At 32.8% G+C, this 27,068-nt stretch overlaps 3 protein-coding genes across 4 annotated transcripts; 1 reads left to right on the top strand and 2 right to left on the bottom strand.

The window, feature by feature from the left end:
• Positions 1 to 68: 68 nt before the first annotated feature.
• On the bottom strand, positions 69 to 11,733 carry LOC128185797 (perlucin-like protein). Its single transcript, XM_052855461.1, has 4 exons — positions 11,377 to 11,733; positions 10,669 to 10,745; positions 7,533 to 7,626; positions 69 to 473 (listed from the first exon to the last, which is right to left on the bottom strand). Exons 1-4 carry the CDS (start codon positions 11,687 to 11,689, stop codon positions 253 to 255), a joined length of 705 nt encoding a protein of 234 aa, XP_052711421.1. The 5' UTR covers positions 11,690 to 11,733; the 3' UTR covers positions 69 to 252.
• LOC128185796 (uncharacterized) lies at positions 1,219 to 3,360 on the top strand. Of its 2 annotated transcripts, none has more exons than XM_052855459.1 (2): positions 1,219 to 1,870; positions 3,132 to 3,360. In XM_052855459.1, the coding sequence occupies exons 1-2, from the start codon at positions 1,286 to 1,288 to the stop codon at positions 3,213 to 3,215; spliced, it is 669 nt and encodes a 222-aa protein (XP_052711419.1). In that variant the 5' UTR covers positions 1,219 to 1,285; the 3' UTR covers positions 3,216 to 3,360. The 2 variants fall into 2 exon arrangements, with proteins under 2 accessions (XP_052711419.1, XP_052711420.1); XM_052855460.1 differs by having other exon boundaries at positions 1,219 to 1,866; positions 3,132 to 3,320.
• Positions 11,734 to 19,007: 7,274 nt separating the features above from the next.
• LOC128185281 (perlucin-like protein) lies at positions 19,008 to 26,819 on the bottom strand. Its single transcript, XM_052854915.1, has 5 exons — positions 26,809 to 26,819; positions 22,367 to 22,644; positions 21,355 to 21,431; positions 20,122 to 20,215; positions 19,008 to 19,225 (listed from the first exon to the last, which is right to left on the bottom strand). Exons 1-5 carry the CDS (start codon positions 26,817 to 26,819, stop codon positions 19,008 to 19,010), a joined length of 678 nt encoding a protein of 225 aa, XP_052710875.1.
• Positions 26,820 to 27,068: the final 249 nt, after the last annotated feature.

The raw sequence follows: 27,068 nt of genomic DNA, 5'->3' as shown, positions 1-27,068 counted from the left end.
CCAAAAGAGCTGTCGGTAATGATTAAATTCATTTAACAACACAATATTTTTATGATATGTTAATTTATTTGTAAAGAACAATTGTCAGGAATAAAGATTTTTATACAATGAAATTGTGCCTTATACAATATCAGGTTTAGTTAACTAAAGCAAAACATGCGACAGTTTCAAGAATGCATGGTTGAGAAGTGACCCTTTGAATAATGCAACATTCTCATGCCATCCGTTACAGTTGTAATCTGACCGCGACCTTCAAAACCCAACAAATCTTTCACAAACGTAGAATCTTTGTTCATTCAAGCAATTAAAATCATCCCACTGATAATCGCAAAAAGCTGCTATACAAACACAGTCTTGGTTGTTGTAATTGTCAGGGTTTCCACTGCTGAATTGGGTGAAAGGAACGGCTTCAAGCGAGGATAGGAACACCCATTCATTTTCTTTGAATGCATCTGTCACACCAATCATTATGTCTTTTAAAAAAGAAAAAAAGAGCAACAAAATTACAAAAAAAAAAAAAGACTACAGCAACAAAATCATAGAATAAAACATGCTTTACTTTTTTTATTTGAAATGATTTTTATTGCAGAAAATGTAACTTGATCCTGTGGCTAAATCTATTTATTCTTAACCATAGATATCTTGATGAGGTGTTTTGTATATAGTTTTACTTCCATATCAAATATTTTTGAATAAAAGCTAATTTATTTTATTTCATATCCTGATTCCGAACGAGGTCGTCTCAATCGAAATAAACCCTATAGGATTGGCTAGAAATGTATTTTTTTTTTTGCCACAGAGAACAACAATTATGTTAATAATTGTATTTATGTGTTGAATGCTATAATTTTATTTGCTTATTTATTGTATTTTTCATGTATATGTTTGATTAGATAAGTTGCATTTCTTTCCCAGGCCTTGTAGTGGTCGTTGGCCATATTATGTAATTTCCCTGCAGTGGTCACTGTCCATGTCTATTTTTAGCCCAAATTCTTAGTCTAAAAACCTCCAAGTGACCTATCATGTAATTGATAAAAATCCAATGGTGAAATTCTCCCCAAATTTAATTTAATAGCCAATCAAATTAAGCGATACGGTAACGTGGTTTGATGCGGTCAGTATCTGACCGGTGAGATTAGGGTCATTCTGTCTTCATCTCTGATAGTGTTAGCACGAGTAATGTTTTGATACAGTAAGTTTTTGAAACGCAGTTTCTAGTTTTTTGTTGTATGCGATATCACATGATTATTTGTGATGGTTCCGGTTGGGGTACAATATGTAAACAATGAGGATTTTAAATGTGTGCGTGATTGGACATTCTCACATCAGAAGATTAAGAGATTATGGTATGCAGACAGAAACAGACAATCTAAATTTGGACCCTGAAGTGTTTAAAGTATCATTTAGAGGAAAAGGCGGTTTGAGATTAAACAAGCGTGTCTTCAGATCGGAGATTCTGCATTTTGACTCAATTCCCGATGTGGTGTTTTTACAGATTGGTGAAAATGATATCTGTGAAAATACAAACAGTGAGAAATTAGCTAGGGATATTATATCTGTGGGACAGTATTTAAGAGATTGGGTTGGAGTAAAGGTAGTGATAATAGGCCAGTTAATTCGCCGAATGCAGTTTGCATCATGCCAAAATTTTGACGTCTTTGTGGTTCAGACTAATGAACATTTGAAACGTTTTGCTGAACCACTTGGTGGAATTTATTTCTGGGGACATCGGGGTTTTTGGAAGGATTTTCATTATTTAGGCCCGGATGGTGTCCATCTGCTGTGTACCCCTGCCGAGGACCAGCCCATGAGGAAGTTTCGCCGCAGCATTAGGAATGCGGTGATCCTGCACTCAAAAGTTTTGAGGCCAGTATGATTTTAGATCTTATGTGCTATCACTCCAGAATAATGATATTCAATAATATGTGAATGTATATATCCATATTGATATATATTTACATTTTATTTGTTTGAATTAAGACAGTGTAGGGGCACTTTATGTATTAAGTCCCTGAAATTTAAATGCGTGATTTTTCGTGTTGATGAGCATCAGTTCAAATTCTACCTTTCATTTTAATTAAGCGTTTTGGCTGGAACTGATAAATTTTATGTTTGTTGAGTTTGCATACTAAAGAATGATGAAGGAATATTGGGTCTGTGTAACCCATATGGTCAGTGGGACATGTTCCTTACAATTATGAATTTAAGGTTACCTCGTAATTAAAAATCAGGTTGAGAATTTTTAGTTACATGAATGTTTGGATCTACATGTACTGTTAATGATGAAGGAACATTGGGTCTGTGATACCCATATGGTCAGTGGGACATGTTCCTTACAATTATGAATTTAATGTTAATAATGTTATGTAATTAAAGTCATGTTGGGACTATTTAGTTACATAATGTTTGAATCTTCATGTACTAATAATGATGTAGGAACATTGGGTCTGTGTTACCCATATGGTCAGTGGGACATGTTCCTTACAATTATGAATTACTAATAATGATGTAGGAACATTGGGTCTGTGTTACCCATATGGTCAGTGGGACATGTTCCTTACAATAATGATGTAGGAACATTGGGTCTGTGTTACCCATATGGTCAGTGGGACATGTTCCTTACAATTATGAATTACTAATAATGATGTAGGAACATCGGGTCTGTGTTACCCATATGGTCAGTGGGACATGTTCCTTACAATTATGAATTACTAATAATGATGTAGGAACATTGGGTCTGTGTTACCCATATGGTCAGTGAGACATGTTCCTTACAATTATGAATTACTAATAATGATGTAGGAACATTGGGTCTGTGTTACCCATATGGTCAGTGGGACATGTTCCTTACAATTATGAATTACTAATAATGATGTAGGAACATTGGGTCTGTGTTACCCATATGGTCAGTGGGACATGTTCCTATTATTATGAATTTTATTGTAACAGGTACATGTAGATCAAAATCTTGTTGGTATGCGCTTAACTGATCAGGTCAAAATACCAAGTACATGGTTGAAATCATCTGTTAATGCAAAAGTTGATTATGAAAAAAAAAATTTTTATGGGTTAGGCTAATCATATATGTGAAAGGATAGGATCCATACCTATTATTCTTATTATATATTTAGCCATTATGCCACCCAAAAAGAGAGCCAGGAGAGATGATGTGGCAACTGGAGGATTACCACCAACAACACCACCAACTGAAGTAAATAAGGGGAAAAAAGGGCCAAAAAGAACCCGAAAACAGTCGGAGAATGACACTGTCAAGGTGCTACCAAATATTGATTATGAACTTCTGGCAAAAGAAATTGTAAACCAACAAAAAGCTGATAGTGAGAAACAAAACATCAGTGAAAGTGTTGGGCAACCTCCGATGGTGAATTCTGTTGAGGATACTGCACCAGTAGTTGGGGAAGCTATACCGGCCGCTGCCACAATTCCTGCCTCTGCGGCTGCCACAATTCCTGCCTCTGCACTTGGAACATTACTGGATAATGTGTTCACAGGTGAGCCCGCAGGCAATTTATCGCGGAGTACTGGTAGTAGTTTTGCATGCTCTAGTAGCCCTCAAATTCACTTATCAGATTGTGTGCCTCTAGGGGCATCAGTTTCCTCAAAACTGAAACTTAAAATTTGGAACAATGAATTTGTTGACTTAAAAAATTTATTGCCGACCTCAGGAGATGAACCCCTTTCAATTGTGGTACAAGCGGGTAAAATTGAGCTACAACAAGCGGCTTCACATAAAACACCTATTACAATCCATCAATGGACAGATGCTTTTCTGGTATTCAGTACAATTTACTTACAGAAATTTCCCCATGAGGCATGCAATCTGTTAAAATACATGTTTACAATTAGGGAGATTCACAAGCTTCATGGGGACCAACCCTGGAGAATGTATGATGAGTCATTTAGGAAAATAAGAGAGACATCCCTCCTGCCGTGGGAGAGAGTAGTAACAGAGTTGCGACTTAAGGTAGCCTCTATGGGTTAAAGTCTCCTACCCAATTTCAAGCTTATAATGGACCCCAATAGACATAAAGGGCACAGTTTTCGGATAGGGGCAGCAACACATGCTGCACAGTTAGGCTATTCTGAGAGTTTTATTCAGCATTTAGGCCGCTGGAACTCCAATGCATTACACAGATATATTAGAATACAATCGTTTCAACTGTAATTATTTGTATCTACAATCTTTCTTACCCCTGCAGTTTATTTATAGCAGGCCAGTGAGTAACTGCTGCTATTGATCTGTACCAAAAAATGTCCTTATGTTTGTTACTTTTTCCATAAAAGAAACTTGTGCGTAAAATACGGAGGGTGTCTCAATTAATTTTGTTAGTTATAGTATGTTTACAGGTGTAGTAATGTGTAATGATAGGTCAGTGTTTAACTGCTATTTTGTAGTTGCACATTGTGTCTTTAGATATTGTTAGTACAACTTTTAAGTTAGTTTATTAGAGTGCCTGCGGGTTTCACCTTGGAATTGCCATTCATGTAACGTTTGTACGGGTTATAGTATAATGAATTATATGCACTTATTGCCAGGTCAGTGTGTAACTGCTGGTAACACTATGCCAAGTCAGTGTTTAACTGTTGGTACATTTGACTATAAACTGTGATTTGTGTATGTGTTCACATCAGCATCAACAAGTGCACAACTCACCTTGGATGGCACAATGGAATTGCCAATTGTCATTATGCAATTCACATTTGGTGGCATATTTTATTTTTGAGGTGCCATCTTTTTGCTGGTTTTGTATATATTGTATATAATTTTGAACAAAATATTGTTTTTCTGTATTTTAAGGGGATCAGCATATTGATAAGTTATTTAACATTTTGTGTGAACAGCTTTGGGTCTGATCCCCTACTATGTTGTTTATATTTTTCTTTACTTTCGTCATTTTTAATAAATGACATATTTCATCATGCACAAGTGTTGAGTTCATTTATCAGACAGCAAAAACCGAGCTGCGGTGGGGTTGTGCAGCATGAGAAAACATAAAACAACAATTATGTTAATAATTGTATTTATGTGTTGAATGCTATAATTTTATTTGCTTATTTATTGTATTTTTCATGTATATGTTTGATTAGATAAGTTGCATTTCTTTCCCAGGCCTTGTAGTGGTCGTTGGCCATATTATGTTATTTCCCTGCAGTGGTCACTGTCCATGTCTATTTTTAGCCCAAATTCTTAGTCTAAAAACCTCCAAGTGACCTATCATGTAATTGATAAAAATCCAATGGTGAAATTCTCCCCAAATTTAATTTAATAGCCAATCAAATTAAGCGATACGGTAACGTGGTTTGATGCGGTCAGTATCTGACCGGTGAGATTAGGGTCATTCTGTCTTCATCTCTGATAGTGTTAGCACGAGTAATGTTTTGATACACCCACCACCATCCCCGTTTCACCACTCCAATATTCGAAAGTTGCATACATGTACAAAATATTGTTCTTTTGCATTGGCATATTTTATTGGCATATTTTATTTTTGAGGTGCCATCTTTTTGCTGGTTTTGTATATATTGTATATAATTTTGAACAAAATATTGTTTTTCTGTATTTTAAGGGGATCAGCATATTGATAAGTTATTTAACATTTTGTGTGAACAGCTTTGGGTCTGATCCCCTACTATGTTGTTTATATTTTTCTTTACTTTCGTCATTTTTAATAAATGACATATTTCATCATGCACAAGTGTTGAGTTCATTTATCAGACAGCAAAAACCGAGCTGCGGTGGGGTTGTGCAGCATGAGAAAACATAAATTTCTTTTTCATTTAAATATATGAAAATTATTGTACAAAGTCATTAAGGAGGTTGACACCTGAAATACTAGTGATGCCAATCATCCAAAAACCTCTTGGATATAAGGATTGTGTCCTAAAATGTTCATTTGTTTTATTTGTGACCTGTGTCACACGTCAATTTTTTAGAAATATAGGGCTCCAAACAGAAATGATAATTTTCCTGGAATTTTTGCTAACATTTGGAATGAAAATTGATTATTTGAAGAAATCAAACAAATATTTATACTTTGAACAATTATTTCAATTTAATTTTAATTTAATTTTAATACAATATGAAGTTGAGCAAATGTAGTGACTAAAAGTAATATCTAAGGCAAAGTTTTAGAAAACTTGCTTTACTGGTGGCTTTAAATGCCAGTGCATAATAAACACAACAACAGATATTAAGATTGTTACAAAATTTTGGAGCAATCAAATTATAACGCAAATAAAAATAATATTAGTAATGTCTGGTTTGGTATAATTTTTTGATTTTTTTTCCGCGCTCCATCTCTCTTTATTTTTGCAGTGGATATTAGCTTAAAAACGTAATCTTCATAGAGATAAGACTATTTAAAACCGCTTATATGTTTCATTGATGCCCCGTCCATGATTTCTGACATGTAATGAAGGAGGCTGGGGGTCAACAAAATAGCCATCAGTCTTCCTTAAAGGAACCTAGACACGATTTCAGATGAAAATTTTATTTTTATTTTTTATGTATAAAATCGTTTACTTGTGAGTTTCGAATAATTCATCAAAATTTGAATCTTAGAAGTCATGTTATAAGCGGGATACAGAGGAAAAAAGTCCTTGATAAGTAAATAAAGCTCGAGTCTTAAATTTGTTTACAACTAATGAAAGTAAAAAATTACGATTTCTTTGACAAATTAATTACTTAAACAAGATACACTGATACATTGTATTCATAAATAGTTTTATCAACAACAAAAGTGAACATTGGATTGAAACTTATACCAATAAAACCCTTATGTAAACAATAACAGGACTCTAGGTTTGTTTACAAAACAAAGAATTCTAACCTCTATAACTCGCTTGTCACTTGATATTTGACTTTTAAAATTTGACAAAGCAAACTAGCATCTATATTGACCATTTTATACATTAGAGATGAAAAAAAATTGAAAAATTTGAGCTCAAATCGTGTCCAAGTCCCATTAAATTTTATTAGCTATAATAAACTATCATTTGATTAAGAAGATGTTCAAATAATTTACTGTAAAATTTTAATATTTTAATATATCTTTATACTGAACTCTTCTGCTAAGAAGATTTATATAGTCTAAAAACAGCAACGACTATCCAAGTCCTCTTTAATAATCATTGCCACGTCGAATTTAATTTTATGCAAAGTTTACAATACCGTAATACGATACTGTCGTGAGCGCCATTTCAGCATATATATATTTTTTTTTAGATTAAGGAAATCAAGCTACAGTTCTTTATCTCAAAAATGTTTTGTATAATGTTAACATTGAATTAAAACACAATACAAGAGAAAGCTATTACTTTATTCACCTACAACTGCATGAAAATATGATGCACAACGCCACGCGTACTGGAACTGTAATCGCCCTTGTGGAGCTAAGAAAATGAGTTGACTAAGTTGATAGTATACTATTTTCTTGACAACTTTGATAATGTACATGTATCGAAACAATTCTCGAACTTGTAGGAAAAACTGGTATTTCGAGTATTCTTACCTATCTTTTCCCTAATAGCGATGTCTGTTACAAATCTGCTCTCTTCCAAGGTTTCTAACTCAACAAGTTTGGATCCATGTTCTTTACATTTTTTCTATTACCAAAAAAAAAATATTGGTGTTGATATATATGCATACTCAAATATTTATTATTCATGTAGGGAATGATATTAAATACAAAGTTGTGTAGTAGTATATTACATATAAACTATAATGTATAAATGAATATACAATTGAAGGAGGGTGAATTGTTAATAAATTTGTCATTAGGTCTGCCCTAAAATTTTAAAACATGATTTTAGGCCGTTAGCTTTTCTTTTAAAATAAAGAAAAAAATCCTAATAGTTTAGCTTTAAGATTTCAATATTTTACTATAAAAATTTACTATAAAGTTGTCGCTTTTCTTCTAAATGAGGTTACTATTATTGTTGATATTGACTCTGCATGTAGCATGCCTAAAGTATCAGTCACATTACCCAGCGATTGGGTAAATGATGTGCTACCGATGCGTTTTTAGATGAAAATGGCGTGGATGCTGGCCGGACATCCATAGAAATCGGACGGTGACTTAGGTCATCGGGCACATCGGTGGAAGTCATCGGAAGAAAATAAGTTGTAGTTCAAACTCAGCCCTGTCTCCACCAATGTCCCATCGCTTATCATCGGCAATACATCATTAACACATCATTCAAGAATAGAACGAATCAAACTATCGTTGTCCGTTGCCTTTTGAGTCTGAGGTTGGAGGAGTATAACAAAAATCGGCCGATTATTGACCTAAAATTTTCCCAAAGTCGGCCGATGTACTGCCGATATACGAACGATGTTCACCAATGTACAAAATACATCGACCTATTACTGCTTCAATATCTGTATATGTTTAGCATTGTATCGCCGGGCATTAGTTGGGCTTGTTGTTGGAGTTGTTGCAACAGGGCTAATCACAGATGTCTCGGTGCCAAAGCCATTATAGTTTATTTACCATGCAAGGTATGGTAATTACTTTATATTTCTTCGGCCGACAATCATCAGGGCATCCTACAATGTGTGCAAGATGGCCGGAAATTAATCGTATGGTGTTTGATTCACTGTTCGGCCACCAGTCGAGCATTGTAGGATGATCGGTAAAGACTGTCCAATGTTTGTCCGATTTCCGGCCGGTATTCGGTGTTTCACCGGTCAAAAAATCCTTTAAACTCACTCGCCGTAATATCATCAGCGGGAGTATGCCTCCGGCACTATGTTTCAACCCCTGACTACTATTTAGGCATAATACATGCAGAACACTATCGTCATTATTATGCTGACTGTGTTATACTGATGTGCCTTGCCTAGCAACTGTACCGTTTAAGTGTTGTGTATAGCTAGTCCCTAAAGATTTCTTCGTAATATCAAGCGTTGCTCTTTCAATGACTGGTAATTGATTTTGATTTTTCATTAAACATGTTGCTGTACAATCAAGGAAAATCGATCAACGTTTTTTGTTGTTTTCTTTTCCAAGAAATGGGACACGATTTTCCTTTCCGAGAAAACTCCAATTTTTAAATCATTTTTTTTTTTTTTTAAATGTAAGCGTTATTTCGAAACAGCGTTTTCATGATTCTAATTTAACCATTTCTTTAATATGCTTGTACAATCAATTTCTTCAAAATTTCATTAGAAATTAACTGATTGACTTAATGTCCCGTAGAAATGATGAAGTGAAATCGACTTTGATTACTGAAATCATGACGTCTTAAGGAAGGAGTTCTCTCTAATTGTTGACATAAAAAATTCCTAAATTTTTCACCAAATTCATAAGGCAATAATTTTAAGTTAGATAGGCAATATTACTTATTATGCAGAAAATATTTCCAAGTTAGGTAGACAGTATATCTAAGTTATGTGGACAAAATTACCAGGCAATGTAGAGAATATTACGTTATGGTATCATTTAGATGTTTGACCATCTTGTTTTTTGTAACAAGATCAGTTTAAGGTCATTGTCATTTCCATCATCACAACATATTTCTTTTTTAAATAGCTGTGTCTATTCACGTGACAACTTTTTTAATACATTATGGTGGCTTATTGTCAACTATAAATCTAATATTGATAATTTGGCGTTCTAAAATTGTAAAAAGTGACTTTCATTTGACAGACTTCGTTAAGTTTACGTGCGTACTGTAACAGACAAATATGGAATGTTTTTTTATGGAATGGAGTATAAGGTTGTGTCAAATTAAAATATAAACTTAAAAAAATTGTTTGGTACAAGATATATTTTTTATTTTTATTTGCTTTTATTACTAACACTGGGCCGGATCATTATGCCAGTGCCAAGGTGGCATTTTTGCACCCTTCAAGCAGCATGTATTGAAACATTCCGATTTGCCATATGATAAACCATTTCTTAAAGAGCTTATAATCGTGTTTTAAGGTAATTTTACCTGTCAGGTAAGATATTTATCTATTGAAAAAATAAATTTCTACAAAAAAAATTCCCATTAGAAAACCAATTTTTCTGCATGATATTTTTAATTTCCAACTTGAATTAAAGAACTTCCTATAGGAATTGAATTCTAGTTGGATTTGACAGAACTCCCGTATGATTTTAAAATCCGATAGGAAATCTTAGTTTCCTAATGGAAAACTACCTGTCTAAATCATTTTCCAACAGGAAATACATTTCTCCTATAGGAAATAAAATTCCTATAGGCTTTTAAGAAAATCTCAAATGATTTTCAATATTTCATGAAGGAAAAATATATCGCCTATGGGAATTATTATTTTAATTATGAGATTTTAATTTTTTAAGGTATATATCACACCTGACAGGTGAGAAACACCAAAAACAAAAGCAATTATATACTCTCTAGACAATAGTCTATTATTTGGCATGTATGTTTTTTTTTTACGAAACTGCTTCTTAAGCCTGTGCAAAATTGCTACCTTGGCAATGGCATAATTATTCGACACAGTGTTCACTTAATTAGTGATCTTAGTTTTAAGATTATTTTACTCATCTTTGATTAAAGAATTAACGTTTATAAAACCTAGCAGGAATTACAATGGTTTAAAAAATATTACAAGTCGGGGGAAAACCCCAGACTCCTTACTCAATGAATATCTGATTAAATCACATATTGAAACTATACCTGGGCTTGGTACAGGTTTGCTCCTTCTTTTATCAGTAGGTAATGGGATTGACCAAACTTCAGCCATTTATTGACTTCTGAAAGATAAATAACAGATTACATATTACCACGGTCATATTTTTTTTTTACATCAAATCAAACATGTAACATACGTAAAACTAAAACTTTTTTTATAACGTTATCAAGATAAACTTTATGTTATGCATTTTATAAAAGATTCATTTATTGGTACGGAAACTAACTAGAATTCAAAATGAGCTGAAACGTTATCGTCTTCAATATAAGAAAGGGTAATCCTTTATTTTGTTTTTGTTTTGTTACATATTAAAGTGTAGGTGTTAGGCGCTTAGAATTGCCACTTTGCAGTCTCCACTCTTCTGGATTTTTAAAAAGTAAAGTATAAAGAAAATCACCTGAACTTAGCAGAATTATCATATTTGATCTACAAGGATTTAAAAGGAAACTTCGTTCCTAGTTCTAAATTGTTTAAAGTTCCTATCAAAATTCTTAATAAACCACAATATTTCAAATAGAAGCGCAAGACATAGAACACTTACAATCATTTTTTATTGTAACTTATATAAATGGCATTTAGAGACAGACCATATCAAACCTAATATATCCAATATAGCATTAACTGTTTTTGTTTTAGAGTTAGAAGTCAGAAAAAGTTCTATAATATTTCATTATTGATGTTACATAATGTACCTGAACTTTGAGTGGTGTAATGTTGGAATCCTGGTGCTGACACCATTTGATGGTCTGCAAGGTCACCAGCCGCTATACATTGTTTTGTTGCACTGTTAAAGAAAATGGAAACACACTCTGGTCGATTAAAGCAGCTTTTTCCACACTGAGACACACTGGCAATGTCATCGAACTCGCTTAACACCATTCCACTCACTGGAATCTTGTGGTCAAACGAAGGATCACGGAACAACTGTAAGGATTGTTGAACACCGAGAACACCATTCGCCATAAGGAAAATCATTGTTGTCAACCAAATTTGTAAAAGCAACATCGTTATCACTGTCTATTACCACGTTCTGCAATCCGTGCCCTCTATGTGAAATGGCAACTCTGGAAACCTTGTTGATATTCTAGATCACAGTCGTTTAATTGCAGTCATTACATCATCACTGGTACATTATGAAATTAATATTTTATAAAGAAAACCCATTTTTGATTTCGTGATATTCTGAGAATTCTTTCATTGCAATCCCCTGCACCAATTCTGATCGATTTACACGGACTGTTGCATTATCAAGAATATAAATATTTCATACAGAAAACATATTTCTGGTTTACGAAAAATTCAGAGAATTCCTTTATCGCAATCCCCTGCGCTAATTTGGAGTTGTTTACATGGACTGACACATTATAAAATTAATATTTTATACAGAAAGCAAAGACTCTAGTTTCTGTGATAAAGTTTACCCCATAGTATAAAAATAATACAAGGTATCTATCTCCGAAATTCCATGGAGTATCCCCTTCCGAAAATTGCAATTGCAGATTTTTCATTTTCAACGTAAACGAAGCGGACAAGTGCTATCATCATTCTCTCACACGATAATTTATCTACAGCAACATATGCATGGTTGCCTTTATTTACTTCTATCTGTATCAGCAGTGTCGAAGCAATGCTCGCCGACTGGAAAAGTCAATCCATGATTCTCTGTGTACTGGTCTCGAGCAGAATGCAGAAATCAATTCCTTTCAAAAAAGAAACTCTGTGTTACAAAATTGCAAATATTAAGTATGGCGATCGTAAACAAACAAAAAAAATAGGAAAACTACATCTTAATTTATTAAGAGATAAAAGCTTTATATTATACATCGTTGACGGGGACAATTTTGGCTTTCCCCAACACCCAAGAAGTGACATGTAATCAAACGACATGCACTTTCTCTGTATATTAAGGGATTTAAAAATTGTCAATGTATGTGTATTAGTTTTCAAGGTAGGAGAATACAGTCCATAGTCATATTTATAGCATTTTGCATTATATTTTGCGTTAATCTCAAGGAAAATATTATTCATTGTAACACAAGATGTAAAAAATTAATCTTTATTGACAGATTATTGTTTTTATACACAAATGAGTTAATAAGCGCACAAAGAACCCTCCATATACAGTTTATTTAAAATCACTGCATGACATTTCCCCGATTGCTTTAGGGATAACGGAAAAAGTTACAGACAGGGCTTTCTTTACATGTACCCTATAATCCACTGGTTGATATCAAAATATCTTTCTCGATATAAACTATATCAATTATAGTCTATATCGAGAAAGATATTATACTGAAATATACTGAACAAGATATCTGTGAGCTAATACTCACTAGTGATACCCCGCTCTGATGTGAATATGCAAAATAAGCCAAGGTAAAAGTCGACATTTAACACAAAGCTGGCATCCCATTGGTACAGAAATATATTCCACAATATGGCATGCCTAAACAAATAGTGTGTTAGTGTGTTAAAATTTCAAGCATCTGCGATAAATAGCTGCTAAGAAATCTTTGAGGAAAATTTGTTTGAAAATTTTGGCTTAAAATAAACAAAGTCGACATTTAACAGGAAGTTGACATCCGATTATACAAAAATATATTCTAAAATATGGCATGCCAAAACAAATAGTGTGTTAAAATTTCAAGCATCTGCGATAAACAGTTGCTGAGAAATCATTGACGAAAATTTGTTTGAAAATATTTGCTAAAAATAAACATGGTACTCATTAAACAGGAAGTTGACGTCCACTTGTACAAAAATATATACTAGTGTATAGCATGCCTATACAAATACTGTGTAAAAACTTCAAGCATCTGTGATAAAGAGTTGCTAGGAAATCTTTGACGAAAATTTGTTTGAAAATTTTGGTTAAAAAATAAGCAAAGTCGTCATTTAACAGGAAGTTGACGTCCGATTGGTACAAAAATACATCCCACGATATGGCATGCCTTAACAAACACTGTGTAAAAATTTCAAGTATCTGCGATAAATAGTTGCTGAGGTAAATGCGACAGAAACTTTTGTTACGGACGGACAGACAGACAGAAGGACAGACAGACAGACAGACAGACACACAAGGGTAAAACAGTATACATGTACCCCCTCTCCTTCGGAGCGGGGGTATAAAAATAAATATATATCAACATATCTGTCTACTCTTTCAAAAATTGGTTCCACCTGATGTTTATTCAACATAACACCAATTTCTAATATATTGATTAAAACTGGTGTTTGCATACCAAAATTTTTAATTTGTGTGATTGTGTCAAATTAAATGCTTTGTCATAGAATTGGTGTGTGCTCCATATTTTGGTCTTAGTCTAATTAAAGTCTAAACGAAACAACTTCCATAAGTCTTATTATTAGTTTCATTATCAAACTTATATAGCTCTTAAGTATAATGAAAATTACTCGAAACCGCTTTAACGATAAAATGCACGTGCAAATATACAAATTTTAATTTGAAAAACATAAGAATTAACCCAAAGATCGATAAAGAAAATTTATAAAACAGCTAAAAAATGTAGACAACCTTCTGGTAGCATAACGAGATATTAAACAATAGAGTAAGAAAATTACAGTTTAAAAGATACAAATGTAAAAAAATATTGCTCTTAATTTTAAAAAGCAATCCTAAAAAAGACGAGCCATTAGACACTTATTAAAACTGCCTCTGTTTAGTTCATGCCTCACTTCTGTTGGTAGGTTGTTCCAGAGTGTACATGCGCTAACATCGAACCGCCGACTCCACACAACTTAGTTTGAGAAAGAGGATACAATTAACACCTGGAATTCTCGGAGCGCAATGATCTTGTTCAGATATGAATCAAAGTACTGAAAGTACTGAAAAGCGCTAACCTAGCTTGGTTCTAAGAAAATTTACTGTGTGCAAGCGTAGGCGGAAATGAGCCTTATTGAAATTTTGGTTTATGTTTAATGAATATCAATTTAAAGTATCGAAGGCCAGATTTCTTTAAGTATATGTTACTTTCTGAAGATGATGTGTTCGATGTATTCATTCGCAGTAATATAACAAAACTACGAATTCGCAAAAAGATATGTTAAAATCACAAATTATACCTTTTGAACAGTAATTTATCACAGTTTTTGACATTTTCTTGCAAAGAATCGATTTTATTTTTCTATATTTTAGCTTCTGAATACGCACGATATTTTTTTCATCACTGCGTAGCATCCCGTGCTGATGTACGTAAGCTCTGCAAACCAATCGTATCTACTCGGCCATTTCCGTCACCCAGATAACTGGTTCCCTATACCTCTTACCAGTTTAAATGATGTATATTTCTGCTCATAGAGGGCAGTTATTCCTTGCACCGGAAATAGAAGTCTAACGACAATAAAGCGCTGAGCTATGCTTAGCGCTTTAAAAATGACAAGGTATTGAACAATTGAACATTTCAGGAAAATAATATAACGGGTTTTGCTCTGTAACTTGCTTTGCTGAGGTACCGGGGGAATCAAGGATTTCTTCGGGACTTCAAAATAAAACAAAATATTAAAATAATTACAAAATATAAAGTTTATTAATTTGAAATAGCAAATGTCAAAAGGATGGTATAAATTCACAATAAAAATAGATGTTAAAATTGACAAAGAAAAATAACATAATTAAAAATATATTTACCTTCGAAATAAAACCAAATATTAAAATAAGACAAAATATAAAGTTTATTTATTTAGAAAGCAAATGTCAAAAAGGTGACAATTTGCGTATGGCTTTTGGTTTTATTTCGTCGATAATATAAATATTACAAAGTCACGCCCATTAGATAATCTCGAAATATAAAATATAATTGGTGATTTAATTACTTATGGGCGTGGATAACAATCATTATAATTAGCGTTAATAACCATTTTTCAAATTATGTAAATAAAACGCTCAGGTTATGTAATTAAAATAACCATCTTTCCTGTGAGGCTTATTAAACAATTGACATGAATTTGAAACATTATGAATTAAAGAAAGTATTAAGTATTAATTTGATATACATGAATTATACTTATTTGAAATCTTAAACCTTATTGCAACATTTATGACCACATTTCTTTTTGTTTTGTTTTTTCATGGTTTTTTTCTATTTTCTAAGCATATATACAATAATGTTTGATATAAAGGGAATATATACAAAATATATATAAATGTGACAAAGAACAGTAAAATATTTACAAAATATGTACTGCTGTAACAAAAATTATAGAAGTCCGTGAATTCGTAGCAAAAATCGCATGTAGTATTTTACTAAATCACTCTGTTACTGAAATTACTCAGTGTTTCACGCACTATACATCTTATAGAACTGGATTTTGTAGGCTTGGGGTTCGATACCACCAACGCTTAACGTATTTTTTTTGCCTTACATACACCAAATGAAGCATATAGACCCTAAAATTTTGTTTTGAATTTTGATTAAGCTATGTTTGTAGATTTAAAAAAAATACTTTAGAAAAAAACTTTAAGACTTTTGATTGCAGGATCCAACGTCCTTAAATAAAAATCTATGGAGATTTGTATTGCAAATGATAAATTTTTCTTTCCTGTGAAAATCTATGAGTAAAAAAAAAAAGATGTTTTAATGAAGGATTTCCATTTATCCATTACCAATTTAACATGTAATGAAATTATTTAAAAGTCTCAAACTTTTTCTCAAATTATAATAAACTTGTCTAAAAAAGCTTAAAATTTCAGAAAATAAAACAAAAAGTATAGGTCTATTATGTAAAATTTGAGATATTGCATGAAATAAGCTGATTTTAGGCTAAAATTGGAATTCATTTTTCTTTGACTATTATGAATTATAAGTTAAATTTGCCAATATATGTCGATAAAAATATTGAAAAATTGTAAAATTATGTTTTTCGTAACAAAATGAAGATATCCTAATGCACACACTATCTGGAAATTTTGTTTGAACTGAAAAAAAGGAAGCTAAAGTGACGGTACTCTAAAACAACTGAGTTATGAAAAATGTTCATTTTCTTCTTAAAAACCTTCCGCCACAAAATATAGTCCCATACTTAACTCTGTAAATATGTAATTTTTCCTTTACTATTTCATTTAAGATAGTTTAATTGGCATTATGAAATTTGAATTTATGAGTAGAATCAATATATGATACATATTTTCTAGAATAGAGGTGACCCAACATGGCTACCCAAAAACACAGGAACGAACCTCTTTAACAGCCGCTTTTTCAGCCGAACAAGTCAGAGAGAGAGAGAGAGAGAGAGAGAGAGAGAGAGAGAGAGAGAGAGAGAGAGAGGAAATTCATATACAAAAACCTGTAAACAAATTTTCATTCTGATATGTAAATAAATATTGTTTGAACCCTGAAATATTTCTTCTTCGTAAGCCAAGGGTTTTTGATCCGCGCCACTCCTGGAGATCACAAACCCTTGACTAGCAAAGGTAGGGATATTTATGAATAACTAATAATGAAGCAAAAAATCTTGGGACAGGTAAAAATTATTTTAATTATCAATATACATGTGTATTATTTTGATGTCTTATTGTCTAGTCTGAAGTAATTTATTATACATATATTGGATAATATCTGGCTGCAGGTACATGTAGTATCTACATCGCAGATCTCTGGATAATTTCTCAGCATGAAGTATTTTAACTTTTTACTTCGGACCCTTATTTTAATTGTATGCATAAAACATGAATTAAAGAGTAATGACATATATTTTTAAAAAATAAGAAAATCAATTTATCTTGAGATTATTTCACTTGTATGGACAGATATTAATGGTCCATAAATTCACTAAAATTTGTCATCCAAAATCAGAATTATTAAACATTCAATGATTGGTTTGTGCATTAAAACTAGAGAATTGAGATAGTACCCTAGCTAATTCACATCATAAGGTGAAAATTATGTCATTCTCCTTCATGTGTATTGTACATACCGGGGTGTATAATTTAATCTGAGTTAGTCTGACAAATGTCTTACATTTAGTGTTCAATGCATATTTGTGATTGTGAATGCAGATTAGTACTTCCTATAATTTTTAAGTATTTATAATGCATATTACTCCAAATAATCTCCCTATATGCTTTTATTTTTATGGCGGTTTGGGAGTGATTTGAAAATTTATTGTATTTTTAATCATATACAAATGGTTTACACATTTTTTTTTGGGGGGGGGGGTGAATTAGAATGGGGAAATATTTTACAATGTGTCTGTCAAAGATTAGGATGTCAACAAAATTAAGTTTTGATTTTCTTTTGTTTTGTATTGAATTAGTTATTGGTCGTAACTTAATTTTTTTTATTTTGATAATTAATTTAAATTCTGGGTACGAAATGACCTGGGTATGAGTATGGTAGGCTACGATTTGAGATGAAACCTAAAAAACGAAATTTCAAATTGAAAGTTGGAGAAAAGTCTTTGGTGTTTTAAAATAGGAATCAGAAAGCAAATTTAATTCAAATACATGATGTTATATTTTGATAACAATGAATTAAAACTGCTTCACTGTTGAAACACGTTTTTTGTCCAATCAGATGTCCTGAAATTCATTTGATCGGATCTAATTCAACTGTTGAAAGTTGTAGGAAACGAAAATTTGTTTTCTTAAATTAGGAATTAATTTTTCAAGAACACACTAGGTAAGTTTGAATGTATTTATCACTCATTAAACAAAGCTGATAAATTATCACCAAACGTGAAGTAAGTACGAGATTCAAATTCAACATGGATGCCGGTGATGTCACTGCGCGTGAAGTTATTCTTTTTTCCTCCATCTTGGAAAAGTTTTTCAACTTCATAGGTATAGTGTAATTTCTATTTTTAGACATATGTACACGTGTTGTCTATAGGGAGAGCTCCGCTCTCACGGGCCCTTCGGGCCCTTGAGAGGGCTTCGCCCTCTATGATTAAACAATTGGCATATTGCCGTATTATTTGCTAACCTTCTTTCAGTGATGGCAAATGCAACATTCTGGAAAAATAGCAACTTTAAACTTACAAAAATGCCCCAGCACAAAAGTGATTTCATGAATCATCAATTTAATTGAAATGCATGTCGGTTATGCATGTGTTAACCAAAAGAGCTGAAGGTAATGAATAAACTCATTATAACAACAAAAAGTATCGTTATAATATCTTTATTCATTTGTCAAGTTTTTAACAAAATTGTCAGAAATAAAGATTTTTTTTTTTAAATCTTGATTTCTACAATTTAAGATTAAATTAAGCTTAAGATGCGACATTTTCAAGTATACATGGTAAAAAAGTGACCCTATGTATAATGTCATATTTTTATGCCATCCGTTACCGTTGTAATCCACGGCCTTCAACACCCAACGGATCTTTCACAAACGTGTGATATTTCATACAAGCAATCGAAGTCATCCCACTGATTATTGAAATAGCTTGATATACAAACACAATCTTGGTTATTCCAATTGTCAGGATTTACACTGCTGAATTGGGTGAAAGGAACGGCTTCAAGCGAAGATAAGAACATCCATTCATTTTCTTGAAATGCATCTGTCACACCAATCATTATGTCTTAAAAAAAGGAAAGATAATTAAAATAAAACAAACTTACAAAAATAAAGCAAAACTTGATTACAGCAACAAATATAAAAACGTATGTGACGTTCTTACTTTAAAAATTCATTCAAATTGATATTGTAAAAAATGCCTCTAGTTTTATAAGATATCAGCCTATTTCTACCACAGGTATCTTGGTGAGATTTCTTGCATGACGTTCTACCTATCTGTTTTTACATTTTCACTCTAGAGATTCCTTTCATTTAATACTTGAAAATTTTGGTAAACAGTTTGCAAGTTTACTATGCCCCATCTTATTGCGGTATATAATGACATATAAAAATGAAACTTAACGGAAATAAAACTATTTATAAACCATTGATATGTTTCTTTTGAAGCCATGCCAAAAGAAAATCCTACTTTTTCCATTGACTTTATGCATAGTTAACAATATCGGAACACGATACTGTCGTAAGCGCTCTTTTAGCATTTTTACTAGATTAAAAAAAAAGAAAAAAATTGCAATTTCTCATCTCATTAACATTGCACAGAATGTAAATTTTGAATAAAACCTCGATGCATAGGAAAGTTATTACTTTCACTTTCGACTGCATAAAAAAGAAGCGCAGTCATGCACACTTGAACTGTAGTTGACCTCATTGAACGAAAAATGAAATGTTTCATAATGGAAGGATTTTACTCATGTCAAACAACAAAAGTTATATACATGTATGATAGCGGTTACTACATGTATCCATGCCTTGCGTTAATACGAGGAAATATAAAGTTTATTTATTGTTGATTAATTATAAGTTGATTATGTTGATATAATTTTTTTATTATACAACTAAGTTAATGTATAAAAACATTCTCAAACTTGTAGGCGTAACTGGTATTTTGAGAATTCTTACCTATGTTTTCCCTGATAGCGATGTCTGTTACAAAACTGCTCTCCTCCAAAGTCTCTAGCTCAACAAGTTTGGATCCAAGTTCTTTACATCTTTTCTAATGTCAAAAAATATTGGCGTTGATATATATGAATGCAAAATAAAGAGACATTATTCGTGTAAAGAATGATAAGAACATAAAGCACTTTGTAGTGTAGTAGTTTATGGCACATAAGCTTGAATGTATGAATGAATATAAAATTAACGCAGGTGGATGGCTAATAAACATGCTATTAGATATATTTCAAAATTTTAAAAATTATATTTAGGCCATTAACTATTATGTGATAAAAATTCTTAATAAGAGTTGAGTGTTTAAGTATTTTACAATGTTTTTATACAGTTCCTTTCTCTAAAGGAAATTACTTTAATCGGAACAACGCTAGCATCATTCAGTCATCTCAAGAGAAAGTAAAAGTGAAGGCCAAGTAGACAATATTTACAGAGAGTTTAGAAATTCGTTATACAAAAGTTCAGATCTACCAGTTAACTGTATGGCATATTTTCCTATTGAATTCATTGTTATCTAGACGTTGAATAAAACATCTTGGAAATTCAGACATTTAATTTTCTTTTTAAAATTATCTATAATTCAACCCTTACATGTAACCATGTTTCTTAGTTGTGTAGTGCAAGTACTCTGGCTAATACTTGTACACAAGCCGAAGAAGAGAAAAAGTGTAATCATTATTTACTATAAGTAACACTTCCATCAATACAAAAACTGCATATTTATTGAGCACATATGGTAGCGCAACTAAACTGTTGAATCAGTAGTAAGTTTATCAGAAAGTTTTTGGTTTAAAATATCTACAGAATGCCATGTATATTGATAAATGAGTTAAATAAATCCAAAATAGGAGCCAGTTTTGTGCGTAATATATATATATATATATATATATATATATATATATATATATATATATATATATATATATATATATACACACACACACACACAGTTTTTTGTGTATGATTGGAACTGTTGAGTTATATATATACAGTTTTTTTTGTGTATGATTGGAACTGTTGAGTTACAGTTCTGCAACAAAGAACTTCGTGACATTTTAAATAGCTTATATTGCAGAATCATTGACATTTGTTTAAATAAATTGCCATTATTCCGACAAGTTGGGAAAAACAAAACTCCTTCCTTGATGAATATTGAGTTAAATCGCACAATTACTGAAACTATACCTGGGCTTGGTACAGGTTTGCTCCTTCTTTTATCAGTAGGTAATGAGATTGACCAAACTTCTGCCATTTATTGACTTCTTAAAGATAAACAAAATATTACATATTTTACAATGGACATATTTTCAAACATGTATTATACGTAAAATCTACATCGCTTTTTGACTTTTACTTTATGGTATGCATTTTATAACAAGGTTCTTATATTGGGACAGAAATGGGTGAAAAATTTTAATATGAGCTCGAACGGCATTGTCTTTAAACAAAAAAAGGGAAATGCTCTATTTTTCTTTTCATACTAGAGTGTTGATGTTAAGGCACCTAGAACTGTCAACATTCCAACTCTTCTAGGTTTTAAGCATCATTTTCTATCAAAGTAAAGTTTAAAGAAATCATCTCAACTTAGCACATTACTCACATTTGATCTACATGGATAAAGTTGATGTATTTAACGGAAATGACGCTCATACTTTTAAATTTTTTAAGTTCCTAACAAAAATGTTTACGATCAGACCCGACCTTACACCAGAGTAAACCCCAACTAAATCCCAGGTTTACTTTCTAGGTTTCCTTTGGGATTACTCTGGGTATTCTTTTTGAACATTTGGGTCCACTCGGGGTTTACTTTGGGTTTATTCGAGAATTACTGTTGGGATCAACTGTACGCGAAGTGTGAAGCAGACCTGCATTTTATCTTACCATCTAATTGCCTGTAATACCTGCACCTTGTATATTCCGAATACACGTGTAGTGTCTGCTTTCAGGGTATACTTCTAATCCGGGTTTACTCTCTGTGTCCACTCTGGTCTACTCTAGAAACCTGGAGTAAACCACGAAAGTAAACCCAACTAAAACCTGGGTCAGAGTTGGGTCTGATGAGTACTGCACTACTAATTTTTTTGACTTAGATTTTGGGCTCGAAACTAATATATTCAATATGGTGCTAACTATTTTTTTTAGATTGAGATGTCAATAAAGCACTAGGATAATTTGTTATTGATATCAAATAATGTACCTGGACCTTGAGTTGTGTAATGTTGAAATCCTGGTGCTGACACCATGTGATGGTCGGCAACGTCACCAGCCGCTATACATTGTTTTGTTGCACTGTTAAAGAAGATGGAAACACAGCCTGGTCGGTTAAAGCAGCTTTTGCTACACTGGGACACACTAACAATGTCATCAAACTCGCTCAACACCATTCCACTCACTGGAATCTTGTGGTCAAACGAAGGAACACGGAACAACTGTAAAAATTCTTGAACACCAAGAACACCATTCGCCTTAAGGAAACTAATGATATCGCCAACATTTTCATAAGTGACATCGTTTTCACTGTGTTGAATAGGTAACGTTTAACGGAGAATCTTCCATGTACAAAGTTAATCTTGTTTTGGAGAAATATTGATTATTTTATTGAAAAAAAAAAAAGTGAACACGATTTTAGTTTTAAAGAAACATTTAGTTTAACGATTCGGTACATTTATATTGTGCAAGTTTGGTTCGAATTATAAATAAGTAATAATTTCTTATAAATAATAATGATCACTTAGTCTTGCTTCAATGGTCATGGACATCTTACAACTTTGGCTCTATTTGACACTTGAATATTATAGAATGCAATGACTTGCATTTTAAGCAAAACTAAATTATGCTGCATGTTCATTCCGCTGCCTTATTTGCCTTTCATTGCAACAACTAATGAAATAAACAAGTTTGATAACCAACCAGATGGGGGACTTCAGGTTTTCACCAAACTGTCATCAAATCAAAATTGTCCTAAGATTTGGTTCAATATGACAATCGTTAGTTCGTTAAGTTTTTGTTTTCCATAGCTATCTTAGTTACACAAGTAAGAGTCTTCAGGCAATTCTTAGGATAAGATTCATGCCTCTGTATCGTGCAACTCGGCCGAGTGGTGTGTTTTTCACTGTTTTTCACTGTCTTACACCCAAGCGTTGCACTTGCAGGTCCGTTATCCTGTTTGCTCAGATTTGACCACGAGAATAATAATAACAATTTCCTAACGATAACCACTAACTTAGTCGACGGGTACCTTCCGCAAAAATCAATCACGGTTGTCCTGCTTTCCATATAATAATCAAATCACTGCGTTTATCTTGCACTTCCTCTACTTCAGCATGTGTTGCCCCTCTATGTCTAAGCTCTACTTGCAATGCCTTATTCAGGATTTACGTGAACACATACTCAAAATTTATTCTAAAATGCCTTATTTAGGTCAAATAAATGGCAAAAGACCGTTGTTATTCTCTACAATGGTTTCAGACAAAATCGTTGCGATCAAATATGATTCATACAACGTAGTTTCCCTATGATCTGACAGTTCTGACATATAAAAAATCATTAACATTCACTGTGGTGTTTAAGACAATGCTTGTCCTACGTTTTGGCAAATATTTATGTAAAAATAAAACCAATTTTGTCACACTTTAATATACATTGTGCAAAACGTTTTATTGAAAATGTAAAGAAAAGTAAACTTGTAACACTGTGCCGGATAATTATGCCAGTGCCAAGGTGGCATTTTTGCACCCGCTTAAGATGCAGTTTCGAAAAAACCATGTATACCAAATGATAGACCATTGTCTAGAGAGTATATAACCACTTTTGTTTTTAGTGTGTTTCACCTGACAGGTGAGATATTTACCTTTGAAAATTAATATCCCATCGGAAAATGATAATTCCCGTAGGAGAATTGACTCTCCTACAGGAATTATTGACAATCCTAAAGGATTTTTTAAAAGTCCTGTAGGAATTATATTTCCTATAGGAGAATGGTAATTCCTGTAGGAATTTGATTCAGACATGTAGTTTTCCTATAGGATATTAAGTTTTCCTATCGGATTTCATCAAATCCTATCGGAATTGAAATTCCTATAGGAAGTTCTTGTATTCCGATAGGAAATTTCAAATTACCTATAGGAATATTGATTTTCCTATGGGAAAAATTATTTTCCTATAGGAATTTATTTTTGAAAGGTGAATATATTACCTGACAGGTGAGATACATTGATAACAAAGGTGGTTGTAAACTCTTTAAGCAATGGTCTATCATTTGGCATATTTGAATTTTTCGATACATGCAGCTTAAGCGGGTGCAAAAATGCCACCTTGGCACTGGCATAATTATCCGGCACAGTGTTTTGTGCAGGGTTTGTTTTCTTTCAAATTATGTTTAGTGAATCTTATGCTCTGAAATAGTGCGTGATTTTGAACCAACTGAGAAATCTTTTTTGTGCGTGGGAAGGTGTGATTTTTCAATCATGGGATTAGACTGAGACAAAATTACGAGAAGAGGGCGCCATCGAGAAAATGTCAATTTCAAGAGTTGTAGGGGGATTGGTGTTTTAAATTCGAGCACGACAATCACAGAAGCCTTTATATCAACTCCAAATAACTTATTCATGATATCCATTATGCATATTGTCCAAAGGATTGTTTCTTTATCTAAATACTTGTTGTCATCATTAGAACTTTGTTAGTTAAAGAAATCGACAAGCTGATGATAATTTAAGTTTTCGCGAAAGACTTGTATCTGGTTGCCTGATGACTACGCCAGCTCGTAAGATATTAAGTAATTAGAAGATATGACATATGATATATATATATATATATATATATATATATATATATATATATATATATATATATATATATATATATATATATATATATATATATTCTGTGTGCCGGTGTAATGAAGAATAATGACCCCCGTAGAATATTGACCGGGGGTCATTTTTCTACGTAGAATTATGACCCCCCCCCCCCCGGTCATTATTCTACGTAGAAAAATGACCCTTTTGCCTGATTTTTATAAAAATGAACACACTCCACACGAAGAAAAGTGACCCCTGTAGAATAATGACCCCCTTGTAGATTAAAGTTTTTCAGTATATTTTTTTATTTTGTTATTTTTACTGCTGCAGTTTACAGAAAGTAACAGAAATTATAATTCATATTCAAATAAACTTAAAGTGAAAAAAGGGGTTTGTCTTAGAAAATAAAAATCCTTCCGTTATAACAACACCCCTGCGAATGTGTTCGGAATGTTTTCTTTATCGTTGCTAAGTATATAATAAATCCAGAGGTGCTCGAATGAAAGTTCACGAGACTTCACCGAGAATGTTCAGTTCCTGTGAAATTATTCTTCATTACACTGGCATACAGGGGTTGTTCTATAAGTAATGTGTATTGCACAATGTCTCAAAAGTATTTGACTCAAATAGTAAAATCAAAATTACATCCTTTCAAAGAACATGTATTCTCCGCTGATTGCATACTCTCCATCTCTGAAACCATTTCTGAAATTCTTTATGGTACGCTGATTTAAGTACTGACTATTGGCTTGGCCAAGAGCTTGCTGGGACAAGAAATGACGACCAGGTAAGAATTTTTAAAGTTTTGGTAAAGTGAAGAGGCCGCATGGGTCTGGAGATTGAAACGGTAACCTTCTCCGACTTCAAAATTTGATACACAAGCTCATGAGGTAGAGGAACATGCCAAAATCCTGACACAAGGCGTCGTTTGTGATAGAATTTCTTGAGCCTTCTTAGTACATCTCGGTAATACTAATCTGTAACACTTTTTCTCTCGGCATCGGAATTTGTAGGGTAATACCATCACATGAGAAGAATATGCAATAAAAAACCCTCTTTGTGCTTATGGGTCTCTACAAGCCTTCTACTGTGTCTAGTTTGTCATATACTGTTTCCAATTTTTCTTATTGGTTCGAAATAGTGAGCCCATGTTTTGTCATCAGTAACAATATTGGCAAATTGTGTTCGACTGAATTGACTGAATTGGGGAAACATTTTTAGTAATTGCTTAGCGGTTTGTAGTCGTACCTGTATTTGGTCATCTGTCAATATATGCGCTAACCATCTGGCAGAAATCTTTCTTACTTTTAAAATACGCATAAAAATAATATTCATCCGCAAAAGACCTATGCTAAACGCTTTGGCAATATCACGAATCGTGTAACTGCCATCACTTTTAATTATTTCTCTGACTTTCGAGACTATTGCCTTGTCTGTTACTGTCACAGGTCGGCCAAAATTTGCTGCAATTTTGAAGGATTCTGTGCCAAACAGAAATTTCCTTTTCTACCTGTGAATTGTCTCATAAGATACCTTATCAGACCCATATGCACAGCCTTTCCCCAATTCAGTAAAATTCTGCATTACCGAATGACCGGTTTTTGCGCAAACGTTTATATAAGCGATAATTTTTTCAATATTTTCAACATGTTTTCCCGCCACTTTTACAACAGTGGTAAATGACCGGCTCTCTCTAAATGACTATAAGTTTAGCAACTGTGTTCAAGATTTGTGTTTATACTGTTTGAACGGCATTAAATGGAGCTAATGAAGAGTATCATCATCCAAGAAATCGTGTAAAGTGTAATTGTGATTTGTTACAATACAAATTACATACCGAACCCCCATTCTTCTTCTGTCCCTCCTTTGCAAGCTTTTCTTCATCTAATATGATATGTCGACATACAAGATTAATAGGTTGACAGGCAAAATAGTTATGTATGAAAAAATAACAATCCGTCAACAATGTCAAAAATCCATAAAACGAAATACAAATTCAAAGCAGAGCAACACGGACCTCAAAATAGATGGAGGTAGGATCTGGTGTCCAGGAGGAGTGAGCATCCTCTGCTGACACCCGCCGTGTTCTCTTTGTTG

The sequence above is a fragment of the Crassostrea angulata genome, chromosome 5 (assembly GCF_025612915.1).
Source record: "Crassostrea angulata isolate pt1a10 chromosome 5, ASM2561291v2, whole genome shotgun sequence".
NCBI classification, from domain to species: Eukaryota; Metazoa; Mollusca; class Bivalvia; order Ostreida; family Ostreidae; genus Magallana; species Magallana angulata.
Note: the sequence above shows the minus strand (reverse complement) of the source record. Positions and strands in the feature narration are given on the sequence as shown.